The sequence below is a fragment of the Gekko japonicus genome, unplaced genomic scaffold (genome assembly GCF_001447785.1).
Source record: "Gekko japonicus isolate JY-2015 unplaced genomic scaffold, Gekko_japonicus_V1.1 scaffold204, whole genome shotgun sequence".
Taxonomy (NCBI): Eukaryota; Metazoa; Chordata; class Lepidosauria; order Squamata; family Gekkonidae; genus Gekko; species Gekko japonicus.
In genome coordinates, this window is record NW_015159716.1 from 996,509 (window position 1) to 1,010,335 (window position 13,827).

The 13,827-nt window shown below is 48.3% G+C and overlaps 1 protein-coding gene across 1 annotated transcript in view; it reads left to right on the forward strand.

The window, feature by feature from the left end:
* The first annotated feature begins 404 nt into the window (after positions 1-404).
* The window catches only part of GABBR1 (gamma-aminobutyric acid (GABA) B receptor, 1), a 133,352-nt gene continuing 119,929 nt past the window's right edge, over positions 405-13,827 (forward strand). The window contains exons 1-2 of the mRNA XM_015413888.1: positions 405-540; positions 4,324-4,403. Of these exons, the coding sequence (XP_015269374.1) occupies positions 405-540; positions 4,324-4,403 (216 nt within the window). The remainder of the gene's footprint in view (positions 541-4,323; positions 4,404-13,827) is intronic.

A 13,827-nucleotide genomic window follows, 5' to 3' on the forward strand; every position in this document is an offset into this window, starting at 1 on the left:
CGCTAGCATGCGCTGGTGTACAGTCTTTTAGCCCTTAGCACACAGAGTTTTGGCTCAGTGCAGGGCATCTTCTGGGCCCACCCTGCCCCTGGCTGCTCCAGCCCGGCTGTTGGATGCTCTGAACGAGCCCCTCCCGGCTTCAACCTGCACCCCGATGCCAGGGCTGCTTCCTCCACTCCCGTCTTCACTCCGACCTCAGGGCGCGGCCCCACCTGCACCTGCTGCCCCACTGCCAGCAGTGGCTCCAAGGTCCTGCTCTTCCCTCCTGGTGTGCCTTGCTGCCTGGCCTCCTCCTGCCTGGCTCCCCTTCCCTCCTCCCAGTGACAGTGGGGTTCCAGGAAGTCTGGGCCACCCACAGCTTGGCCTGCCCTTCCAGCCCCTTCCCCATCTCAGGGCGTATTGCCATGTGTTGGGGTTGGCCCAGTCTTGTCATCGTCGGCTCGAAGCTGGTTGATGAGGGCTGCTGCAGCGCCACTCGCCCTGAGGTCCTGCTCTTCCTCACTGGCTCGCCTCACTGCCTGACCTCCTCTTGCACTCCAGGTGAGCCACCCCAGCTCCCCTCCCCCCCCAGCCAGCCATGGGCTGGGGCTGGCCTGGGCTTGTCATTACCGGCTGGGGGGTGGTTGATGAGGGCTGCTGCCATGCCGCTCGCCCTGACCCTAGACACCACCAGTTAGGGTTGCCAAGTCAAATCTTCTTACCGGCGGGGGATCGTCGCCGGGCTCCGGGAGCTCTCCTCTGATGCACGCGCGCCGCCAGCACGTCCAGGAAGTGACGCGTTGGGGGTGTGGCCCCAAACATCGGAGGGAAAACCATAGAGTTTTTCCCCCGACGATTAGGGCCACGCCCCCAATGTGATTGACGTGGTTGCGTCACCTCCAGTGACGCAGCCACGCTTCGCTTCGGGGGGGGGGGGTTCCCCCTGGGGCCCGATTCCGCGGGGGTGGAAATCGGGCCTCCAAAGCGGGGGTTTAACCGCCACCCGCCCCCACTTGGCAGCCCTACCACCAGTAAACCCACCATGGATGGATTTGCTTAAACACTTAAACATTTTCATGAAGTCAGTGGGCTTTATTTGTTGATGGTGCAGTTTCATCCAGAGCATTTGTGAAATACATTAGGTGGTGTCCTACACAATGTTTGTTTCCGTTTAGTTTCTGTGTCAAGCAAATATATTTGGGGAAAAGACTAAATATTAAAAGTGCAAATTTATCTTGGTTTGAATTTAAGCTGAAGATAAACAGCACATGAAGAATGATCAGTGAAGGCTGAAAGCTTCTAACCATAATAATCTAATAATCTTCTGAAAAACTAATTTACGCAATCGTCAAATGTAGGCTTGCTCACAACTTTAATGCTAGTAGCTCATTTGGCTCACAGAGCAGAATTTTTGCTCACAACACTCCACAGCTTAGGGGGAACATTGATGGGTGGATTGCTTGGCTTCTATATCCATGATTACTGAAGCTTATAACTACAAAGGATGTTTTGTTTTTCCCCATGGCTCCTGCCTGGGTTTCTACAATCAAATGAGAATTATTAGTTCTGTTTGGAACTTCATCTGAGGCATGTACTAACCCAAATCACATCAGGACCATGGCATGTAGGAAGAGGGGGGTTCATCCTTCCCCCATATCATTTTTCTGACCTGGGGCTTTTCCACAGGGGGTTTTATATTGGTTCTGGCCCTATACTTCTTTGATTTATCCCCTGATTTCCACATGCATTTTTGTGCCTTCAATTTTCACTTCATTCCCCTCCCCTCAAAAGGTTTTTCCTGTTTCTTTTGAGACCACTTTTACCTTTTTTTCCCCCTGGAAGCAAATTTTGAGTTGCCTTTTTCCTTGTCTGTCATGTTTCTGTTGGTTTTCTTTGTCCCACCTACTCCCCCACGCCTCCAAACCACTTTTTGACAACTGGATTGTCGTCATTGCCAAACCACCCCCTCCCCCCATGATATTGATATATCTATATACTGCTATAATGATCAGTCAGGCCGGTTTTCTGAATTGTCAGGTTTCATTTTTTTTAAACCCTTGCCTTTTTGGAGATATAAGGAAAAGGGCATATCTCTGTAAGGGAAGGGACTAGAGAGTTACTTTTTAAAAATGAAAGCTGGGAACTCAGAAAACCTGCTTGACCAATCATTATGGTGGTATATCAATATATCGATATTTTAGTGTCTTTAAAAATACAGCCATGATATTGATATCTCAATATACGCATGCACAAAAAAATAAAAAGCGTTGGTGCGCTGATGCCACTGATGACAATCCCTCCCTTGAAAATCCTGATTTCTTAAGGCATGTGTAGAAGAAAACAAACTGACTCCATAACTGTGAAAATGCACAGGGAGGGCAGACATGTGGAAGAACTGTGCCCAAACCGATTCCAATGCTTGTGGATCGACTGCCAAGAAAATCAGGAGCAAGTCAAGTGTGCAGAAAAGCTCCTGAAATGGCCCTCTGTATATGTATAGTGCCATCAATTTGCAGTTCACGTATGGCAACCTCAGCAAGGGAGTTTCAAGGCAAGTGAGAAACAGACATGGTTTGCCGTGGCCTTCCTCTGCAGGGTCTTTCTTGTGGTCTCCATTCCAAATACCAACCCTGTTTAGCTTCCAAGATCTGACAAGATTGGGCGATACCATGCCACCTTCCCTCCTTGAAATGGCCCTGGCCTGGGGTGCAGTATTTGCCCTACTGGAAGGCTCCATGTACATTGATGGGTACAGCTAAGTTTCCCCAATGGGACACACAGAGCACCCCAAGGGCATTTTATGCCGAGGGCAGCATGAGGGGATCGGATGAAACCTCTTATGCCACCACTATCCTGATCCAAGTAAGTTAGGGTTACCATATTTTGAAAAGCAAAAAAAGAGGACATCTTTCTTGACTGACTACTTCGAACAAGTGTTCCCTCTAAGCTGAGTTAGTGTGAGCTAGCTCAGTTTTTTAGCCTCCGGCTCACACATTTTTGTCTCAGTTTAGCAAGGATGGCTCCAGAGCAAATGAATTTATGCAGTAGCCAAATGGCTCGCTCACAACTTTTACGCCAGTAGCAAGTTGCTTACACTTCAGCCATTACAGAGTTAAATGTTGTTTGTTAGCAAACAGGGTGTTACGTTACATAATGTATTCAATGGCGGGAAAGTTTGTGGGAGTTGTTTATCCTAATGACATGACCCGTATTGGTTAACTCACATCTTGTTTGTAGAAATGCTTTGATCTAGCATTAATTTATTCACAAGTTTATGGCCCTTTGTGTGAATCAAAGAGGTAGTTCTCTTCTAGAAGCCAAGAGAGATAGAAAGATGTAGCTGTTAGCATTTATTACTGAAAGTAACTAAGTATGTAACTTTTTATTTTATTTCTTTTATCCAAAGTACCATACCCATGTTTTATTTTGTTTTTATAATAAAGATATTTTTCTTTTACTAAGTGTGGCTCTTGTGTAATTGCAATACAACCATCAACCCTGAATAAGAATCCCAACACTCAGTTTAGGAAGGATGGCTCCAGAGCAAACCAATTTATGCAGTAGCCAAATTGCTCGCTCACAACTTTTACGCCAGTAGCTCACAAAGTAGAATTTTTGCTCACACGACTCCACAGCTTAGAGGGAGCGTTAATCTGATGTTAGATCCCCCTACCCCATGGACCACATCACGCCAGGCCTTCCTGTCTTCCGCCGTCCTCTGAAGTTTGCTCAATTTCATGTTCGTTGCATCTATGACACTGTCTAACCATCTCATCCTTTGCCGTCCCCGTCTTCTTTTGCCTTCAATCTTTCCCAGCATCAGGGTCTTCTCCAATGAGTGCTCCCTTCTCATTTGGTGGCCAAAGTATTTGAGCTTCAGCTTCAGTATCTGGCCTTCTAGGGAACAGTCAGGGTTGATTTCCTTTAGGGCTGACTGATTTGATCTCCAACAACAAAAACTATTTAAGCTGTGATAATTGCTACTAACTGGGAATATTCATCAGTATTTTAAAAAGAGCCCAAAAGGGGATGGACACCAAAAACAGAAGACATGTCATCTAAAAAGAGGACATCTGGTAACTCTAAAATAAGGTCCATGTGTTCCTTTCGATTAAGATCCCAACACAGAACTCACTTTGCATCTCTGGTCATGTGAACCCAGGGAGGGTCCACGAAAAGTATCATCAGGTCACTTAAGGCCATGTACATTTTCCAGATCTATAGTCCCAGCCTCGCCCTGACACAAGGTTTTACCATTCTCTTTTTCCTCAAAAGCCTTTGTCATCAAGGAAGAAGGTTATCCTTAGATTTTAATAGAGAATCTTTTTTCCTTTACCCCACCAGGACTGGAAGTGGAAGCCAAGAAGACCTGGGTCCAGATCATCCTGTCCGTGGGCAGAGGAGACATGATCTCTAAGAGAAAGGTATGCAGAGCAGACGATTGTCAGCCAACAGCAGAATGCAAAGGGTAAAACTACATAGTACCTGTAGTTCTATGATCCATGTTTAAATCCATGTTTTCTTTTTAAAAATGCAGATTTGGGGACTACATTTAAAGATGGTGGGGGGGAGCAGTGTGCAGTGGGAGCAAGGTTGTTCCACCATTTCTGTGCACCTAGAGTCACCACAACTCTCTCTCTCTCTCTCTCTCTCTCTCTGGTTCATAAGCAGTCCTTAAGTAGGCAGTTCTTCAGGTATGCTGGCCCCAAGTGGTATAGGACTTTGAAGTTCAATACCAGCACCTTGGGCACAGGGTCGTAGCCAGCAGTGGGGTGCCCCCTAACAACTTTGCAGCACCCCACCGCTCCCAGCCTGGGGCAAACGGCAACAACTGCGCTTGCTGCAGGGGGGGGGCAGGACTGCAGTGCATGTCAGCAAGTAAAAGGAAGGTATTTAAAGATAGATATGTCTTCACTTGCTGGTGTTTAAATACCTTCCCTTCCTCCCCTGAGCTGTGCTGCAGAGAAGCAAAGGTATATAAAGAGATATATTGTCTCTTTAAATACCATCCTTTTACTCGCTGACTCAGGGAAGGAGACTGGGGCTTGCCTGTGCACCTTGTGGTCTGCTGGGAGTGGGAGGGAGCCTTGGGTATGTGGCACTGCTCTCCTCCCCCTTGTGGTTGGCTGGGAGGGGACAAGAGGCTGGCAGCCAGCTTGTGCTGACTCCCCCCCCCGGGAAGGGGGGAGAGCCCATTGCAGTGGTGGCAGCAGTGAAGGGGCGGCCGGGAAGCCCACAGGGCTCTCTGAGCTCCGGGGGTAGGCTGGATGGCACCTGCAGAGGGGAGGGGGAGAGGGGAGCGCCACACTCATTCGCCTTGCCCTCACCTCACCTGTATTTGCCTCACCTTGCCCGCCGGGCTCAGATAAGGTAGGCATGCAGGGTGGCAAATCATCGGGTCACTTCTGGCTGACATCACAAGTCATCCACATCGGGGGTACGCCCCCACCCCCCCGAAGATTTCCTGGCTGTGGGGCTGATTGGGCATGGGCACAAATTAGGAGCCAGTATAGATAGAAGGCTGGAGTGATTTGGTCCCTTAGTCCCACTCCAGTCAACACTCCGGCTGCAGCATCCTGTACCAACTGTAGCTTCCAGACAGTCTTCAAGGGCAGCCCCCACGGAGAGCACATTGCAGTAATCTAATCTAGATGTTACCAGGTCATGCACCACAGCAGCAAGATCTTTCCTGCCCAGGAAGACCCTCAGCTGGCTCACCAGCTGAAGCTGGTGAAAGGTGCCACTGGCCACCACTGCTATCTGTTTATCCAACAGGAGGCCCGTGTCCAGCAGCGCACCCTTTATGTCTGGATGCCCTGATGGAAGAGTGGGTAACCATGCAGATCGTGGCATTTTCCCTTTCCAGAACAATGGAGGAAACTTTTCAAAGACTTATCCCAGTCCAGCAGTTTAAAAAAATGTACAGATTGCATTCATGTACCTTCAAGGGCAACTGACTTCATTTCACTGGAGGAAACTGCTGTATGTACATGGCTCACGTGAGCCAGAATTCAGAGCATGAATGAGAGTATCTGCAATGGGGTGTAGTGGCTAGTGTGTCGCACTAGGATCTGGGAGGCTAGAGTTCAAATCCCCCTCAGCCACGAACCTCACTGACTTAACTTGGGCCAGCCTATTGTATTTCTCAGGGTTGTCATGAGGATAAAAAGGGGAAGAGAGAACTGTATATGGCAGGGATCTCAAACCTTTTTGAGCCAGCGGGCACCTCTGGAATTCTGACACCGTGTTGTAGGCGCAACCACAAAATGGCCGCCAAAAAGGGCTGCTCAAGGAGGTGGAGCCAACCACAAAACCGCTGCCACACTTACCTTCAGTCGCACAGTGTGGATCCTTGTGCTGTGGTAGCCGCTGATGCCAAAGCGACATTTTTAAAAATCTGCACAGCCAATCAAATCTCCAGTGGCCAATCAGAAAGCCCCCACTGGGCCTCACCCACTTTCTAATGACATTTGGCAAGCACCAGGAAAGGTGCCTTTGGACTCCATGGTGCCCACGGGCAGTGTGCCGGAGACCCCAGGTTTATTGGAAGAAGGGTGGGATGGGGAAAAAATACAAGAGATGGGTAGGTAACACTCTGGCTTGGAGTAATCACCGGTGCATTCTCAAAGGAATATCCACCACCGACGTGCTCAGAAAGCAGCTTCCTGTACCAAGATGAAAAGCTTAAAAAAAAATAAGAATCAGTGGTGTCCGATGGCTGTTACAGATGTCCAGCATAGCAAGCGGTCAGCAGAAGGCATAAAAACCACACCGGTCCTGACCTATGATGACTGCAGAGACACCAAAGAGCCGAATGTGCCACCTTGCTGTAAAGGCTGATTCACACATGCATGTGCAGCAGGACTTCGTTCCTCGTACCCTTGACTCATCGGCCACGTCTGCACAGCGATGATTCTCACTGCAGCTCTCATTGGCGCTGCAGAAGGCAGCCCGTTACGGCGCCCATCTATCTTTCTGACATTGGGCATATTCCTCTCATCCCCGGCGATGTTCCCCTGTGCCGATAGTTAAGCAGGGCTGATTAAGATCTGGATTCTTCCACAAGCCAGGCTTTCCTCTTTATCTCCCCCTCTTTTCTCTCCCCCCCCCTTTTTTGGCAAAGGTCTGCCTCTAAAAGATAAGGGAACACAAGCCCCTGACATTTCATTTTTACAAATAACAGAGGTGAAACACTGTCGCAGGGAGGAAGGGAGCTCGGGCACTGAGTGGTGTGTGTGTGTAAGCAGCTACCTTGCCACAGCGCTGCTGTGTGGCTTTAATAAAATGCTGTAAGGCTTATTATTTATTTACAATTAGGCTTTTCTTCCACGGAGCTCTGTGCAAATGGGCCAGACCTAGACTTGCTTCGTTTTTGGCAAAGAGGGACAGATTCCAGGTCCCATTTACCAGAAAATCGACTGAACGAATGGAGAGCTGTGTAAATTCATGGATGTCTGCGTGTAACTCTCGTACCATTTCTGCACCCATAGGGTTGGATCCAGTTCAGTTTCTTTTCGCTCAGTCTTGCCCAATTCTCCTCCTTACTACAGCCCCCGTCCCACGCGGCCGTTGCCTATCCAAGTCTCAGGATCCCCAGCGTGGCCTTTTTGGTAGTCGAAGGAGACGCCTTCCTCCTTTTCTTCTCAGCAGAGTAATCGGTTGGATCTAGCCCTTCCTTTCTTTACACATATGCATACGTATCATCCCTTTCTCCAGGGTCTCAGGCAGAGAAGTGTCTTTCCCAAACAGTGTTGCCAACTCCAGGTTGGGAAATGCCTGGAGATTTGGGGGAAAGGGCAGGGTTTAGAGAGGGGAGGGGTTTTACAATGCCACCTTCCTAAGCAGCCATTTTATCCAGATGAGCTGATCCCTCGTGCCTGGAGAGCAGTTGTAATCCCGCAAGATCTCCAGCTGCCACCTGGAGATTGGCAACCCTACGCCAAACCTGCTACCCAAGAATCTAGATGCCAGAGATTGCACCAGGGACGTTTTGCATGCAAAATGTGCCCTCTCTTGCCAAGCCACCATTTAACTTTGGATACTCAGAGGCATGTGCAAAAGGTAAAGGTAAAGGTTCCCTTGCTCGAAAGCCAGTTGAATCTGACTCTAGAGGGCGGTGCTCATCTCCATTTCCAAGTCGAAGAGCCAGCGCTGTCCGAAGACGTTTCCGTGGTCATGTGGCCGGCATGACTAAATGCCGAGGTGCATGGAACGCTGTTACCTTCCCACCGAAGTGGTACCTATTTATCTACTTGCAATTTCTTGCTTTCGAACTGCTAGGTTGGCAGGAGCTGGGGCCAGAGACGGGAGCTCACTCCATCACGCGGCACTCGTGTCTTGAACTGCCGACCTACAGAGCTTCCAGTCTGCAGCTCAGCATCTTAACCTCTGAGCCACAGTGACCCCTAAATGTACAAAAGAGACCCATGTAATTGCAGCCATCTCCTGCCCTTCCTGTTCAGTAGCTAAAGTTTGGTATTGCATTGGGAATCCTGCTAGAAGGATTCTGGGCCAAGGTTAAATATCCTGTCAGGCCTTGGTGATGCTTCAGAAGCCTTTTCCAAAATTAAATCATGAATGGCAGATATTTTGTGGGCTACTGACTTCCAGAGAAAACCAACATTGCATTACCTGAATTGGGAGGGAGGAGTAGGTGGAAGAGGGCACAGCCTGAAATCTATTTGTGACATTTTCCCTCATTTTATCCTTTCATCTCATTCTTTCATTCCATTATCTTGCACCATCTGGGTAATGGCCGTTACGTCCCTGGAATCACCCCCTTCCCTGGCCATCTGCAGTTACGTAATGACCTTTAAGTGGATCTGTATGGAATCTGGCATTTATGCGATTGTTCCATCACACACCCACCCTCACATGCCTCAGCCTGCATTTACCCTGCTGCCGCTGATCAGTCAGGAAATCCCTGGCTCATGTCTTACCTGTGCTGTTAACAGGATTGCCAGCAGGCCCGTAGCTAGGGTGGGGCTAATTGGGGCTCCGCCCCCTTTCTTAAAGGGCCAGCCTCATGAGATTTTCCCTTTAAAAAACCCTTTTTAGACATAATAAAAGAAGCAAAATTCACAGTGTCAACACTGGCAGGTGGACTGTTGGTGTGTTGGTGAAAGAGTCATATCTGCTTAAGGCAGGACAAAAAAGAGACTTTCCTATTCATTGAAAACTTCAGCCCCCTCGGAAAAATTTTGCCCCGCAAGCCACAGAATCCTGGGTATGGGCCTGATTGCCAACTCCATCTTGGGAAATCTCTGGAGATTTGGGGGGGGGGGTGTCTGGGGAGGGTGTCGTTTGGGGGAGGGGAGGCAGCTCAGCAGGGTTCCAAGGTCACTCTGGGACTTCTGTTTCTCCCAAATGCTATGGTGTATCACAGAGTCCACCCTTCGGAGCTGCCCTTGCCCTCCAGGGAAGCTGAGCTCTGTAGCCCGGAGATCTGTTGTAATCCCAGAAGGACTCCAGGCCCCAACATGAGATGGGTAAGCCCAGCCGTGAACTCACTGGGTGGACTCGGGCAAGTTCTGTCCGCCTCGGCTTCCCCATCTGCAAGACTGCGTCAGTCCCCCCCTCCAAAGAAATGGCCCATTCCAGGGGGCCTTGCTGGAAGTAGAAGCCCAGCCATCAAGTTGTCAGGAACAGAGATAACAGGGGGGAAGTGAAATAGACAAAGCGTTAAATGAAATTAGCATGCTGTCTGACAAGGCGAGGACACAAAAAGCAGACTCTTTCAAAAGAGAGCTCAGAGCTTTACCAAGAAATAGCATAAAAAAAGGTGTGGATGGGGTTGAGGAAACGGAGGAGAATGCGAGTGGAGCCTCTTCCCTGTTTCGGTCAGTGCAACGTTTAGCCATCGCATTTATGCTCTGCCCACCCTGCAAGGAGCTCAGGGCAGCGTCCTATTTTATCCCCACAGTAACCCTTTCAGGTGGGTAGGGCTGACGAGAACCCTGACCTGGATAGCCCAGGCTTGCCCAGTCTCATCAGATCTTGTGAACCTGGGCAGGGTTGGCCCTGGTCATTATTTGGATGGGAGACAACCAAGGAAGCCCAGGGTTGGTGTGCAGAGGCAGGCAATGGCAAACCACCTCTGTGGGTTTCTTGCCTTGAAATCCCTACAGGGTCAACATACGTTGCCTGCAACTCTACAGAACTTTCCTCCACCAACCGTCTGACAGAACACGGCAGGCCCCAGCTCTGTCCATTGGCGTCATGAGGACCTGAATCTTGGTATCCCCAAGCCCAGCATCGCAGTACTCATCTCATTGTCTGGGAAATGTATTTATTTTATTTATTTATTTATTCGATTTATATACCGCTCACCCCCTAAGGGCTCTGAGCGGTTTACATCATACAATTCATACAGTTCCTAGCTAAGGGCCACATACATACAAGGGAGGGAAGTGACTGACCTAACAGGCACCCTATAGCGAAGTCTTGTTGTTACAGTCTCTCTTGCGGGAGGTCTTTTCCAATCGGCGACGGTGTCTTCCCGGCGCAGGTCTTCCTTCGGTCGCTGCGATTCCACGGGCTTTGGGCCAAGGGTATCTGCCACTTCTCTAGAGAACTTGCTCCTGCTGGCTCCCAACACACGGATGCTTTGGCCAGTGAAGCCGCAGAATATCGTAGTGGGTTCCAGCAGAGGACGGCAAGCGTGAATACCCCCCAGGTTTCTAACTGTCCTGTGCTGATTGTCTATCGGCAAGGAAATTTAAATGTAGGGCAGCAGTCGAATGGAGGGTGGTGTTTAAGGAAATGGCGTCGTCCTTCCACCTGCAGTTGGAAGGAGGGGCTTCCCTCTACTGCCTTGCTTCATTGCTTGTGTAATAGATGAGACTGGCTTTGAGTAGTGAGGTCTTTTCCCAGGACAGACATCAATATCACTTTGTAGCTGTTGACCCCCTGCTAGTTAAGACGGTGTGAGTTTCTGCCACCTTCTGTGAGCTGTAACTTCGTACATTTGCCTGTGACTGCACACACATAGCAAGTTTGTCTCCATGGGCGATTTCGCACAAGACTTTGTACCGGGGTGAACCCTCTGTTTCCTCCGGTGCAGCTCATCAATTTCACACCACTTGACTCGCAGCCTGCTTTTGGCCCGGAGTTTCCCCCGATTTGCTCCGCATATTACTGATCCTCAATATAGTTCTACAACTTTTTTCCCCTTCAATAAGGAATACAGTTCCTGAGAATTTCATCTCGGTTACAGAGGAAACAAATATATCACCGCTCAAAGTGAATGTTGACTTCACTTACCTGTAAAACTGGGCCCCTGGTTTCCTATCTTTCTGAAATGGACCAGTAAGGATTTGGTAGTAACGGTGGCAGTCGTCAGTTGCTGAAAATTTCATCCTGATTGGTTGGAAAACAAAGATGTTATAGCCAGAAATGTATTTTCCAATAAAAACAAAAGCAACTGACATTTCGGAAATAAAAACAAAATGAAAAACAGCAACACTTCTACCTCCCCAATAAAGTATAAAGCCATTCAGAAACATGTTCAGTACATATACGGCTCCTTGCCTCGTAGCACAATGGCTGAGCATGGGAAGGTCAATACTGCCCTCTAGTGGCTCCAAGGATAAGTTACGGACTTTTCTTCTTTCTTTTGGATAACAATGGATATATCATGGGTGTTAAAGATCTTGGCAAACCCTGTACTGTACTGCCATTTCTGGGGTGAAGCGACTTTGCAGAATTAAAAAATGGCAATTGACTGCTATTATGAATGGTCTTTTTCCTGGACTTGATTTTTACATAATTACATCTCACTCTGTACTTCCTGAAGTGAGCAGTGACTCAGGAAAGTTCATAACCTGCCACAAATTTTGTTAGTCTTCAAGGTGCTACTGGACTGTTGCTCTTTTCTACTGCTACAGACAGACTAACCCATCTTGGTTTGTACTTCCTGAACTGCATGGCCCTTTGAATCTGTCTTATCACAATTTTATCTCATTCTTTCTTCATGGAGGCCAGGGTTGCATGCATGATGGCTCTCCCTTTCTCCACTGTATCCTCACAATAACCCTGTGAGGTAGGCTGGGTGGAGATAGTGTGACTGGCCCCCTAGTCATCTAGTGAGCTCCCACGGCAATGTGAGGGACTCTGATGTTTATTTTCCTCCCTCTCCATAACTTCATATACAAATGTCTGACAAGTGAGGACCCATCATCTGTGTAAGACAATGTCAATGAAATTATGCTGGGATCATTGTTTAATCTTTAAGGTGTCGCAGGGCTCCTGTTTAAGCTTGCAGCAAGAGATTAGATAGGTTGTCCTCAATAATGAATTTATTACTACTTACATACATTCGTACATATGTGCCATCAAGTCACAACCAACTTATGGTGACCCAGCAAGGGGCTTTCAAGGCAAATGAGATGCAGAGGTGGTTGGCCATGGCCTTCCTCTGCACAGTTTTCCTTGGTGGTCTCCCATCCATGTACCCACCCTGCTTAGCTTCTGAAGATCGGATTACACCAAGCCACCTTCCCTCCTCTTACTACCTGCCACTCTCTTAAAAATGGCAGTCTGTTTCCTGTACTAACATTTTAACTCAGTTCTCAGGAGGGTATATAAAGCTCCCTTGTACTGGATTCATCAATAATCCCAGTCTACTGCCATCTCCTTCAGATTTCCCTAGTCTCTGACAGAGAAAGACCATGCCCACGTCCCTGAGATTCCTTCACTGGAGATGCCAGGGGTTTAAAGCTGGGGCCTCTGTGTGCAAAACAGGGGCTCTGTCACATGCTACCAGCCCTTCTCTTAAATATGACTGTACTACTCCAGTTAGGTGTTACATTTATTGTCTTCCTTTCTTTCAGAAGAGTCTGTCATGCTTTCCCAAAAGTTCAAAGTGGGTTATGAAAGAACTAATGACATAAAGTCAATTCAAACTGACAATAAAGCCAAAAACATAATCTTCCCAATCCAACACTAACAAAATCCCCGTTACTCATGGAGACACATTTCTCCCTTCAGGAACCTTTCTGACCTGGATGGTCCAGTTTAGGCTGATTTCATCAGCTCTTAGCAGCTAGGCAGGGTCGGCCCTGGTCAGTACTTGGATGGGGGACCACCAGGAGTTACAGCACAGAGGCCGGCAGTGGCAAACGGCCTCTGAATGTCTCTTGCCTTGAAAATGCCACAAGGGGTATCCGTAAATTAGCTGCGACTCAATGGCACTTTCCACCCACCAGAATCCCTCTCAGTGGAATGGGGGGGGGGAGGCTGCCCCAAGAACTGGAGAACAGGATGTAGCCCTCGGGCAACATTCTCCTTTCTTTTTTAATTAACTGATTGGTATCCTGCCTTTCCCCACAGTGTTTCCCCAAATGATTCACAAGAGATAATAAAGCACACCACAGTTTAAAAATTTAAAAACCAGTGTGCTTAGCCACATGCATGACAATAAAACACTCCAGCAATAACAATTTTTGTGAGCAAAAATTCTGCTTTCTGAGCTACTGGTATTAAAGTTGTGAGCAAGTGATTTGGCTACTGCATAAATGAGTCTGCTCTGGACTGGAGCCACCCTTCCTGAGCTAAGCCAAAAATGCATGAGCCGGAGGCTAAAAAACTGTGAGCTAGCTCACACTAACTCAGCTTAGAGGGAGCACTGTAACCCACACAGGGAGCTAAAATACAACTCAGCAAGAAGCCCTTCCAAACAGCACCTTCTTTAGCATTCTCAAGTGCTTGGGGGGGGACTTGTCCCTTTAAGAGAGGCTTGATGGAATTTTATTTATCAGGTGATGTTATTTTCCTCCATGGCATGAAAAGCTTCAGCTGACCATTTTCACGCCTCAGACCTCTATTAAAGGGACAGAGCCTTTTCTCCAG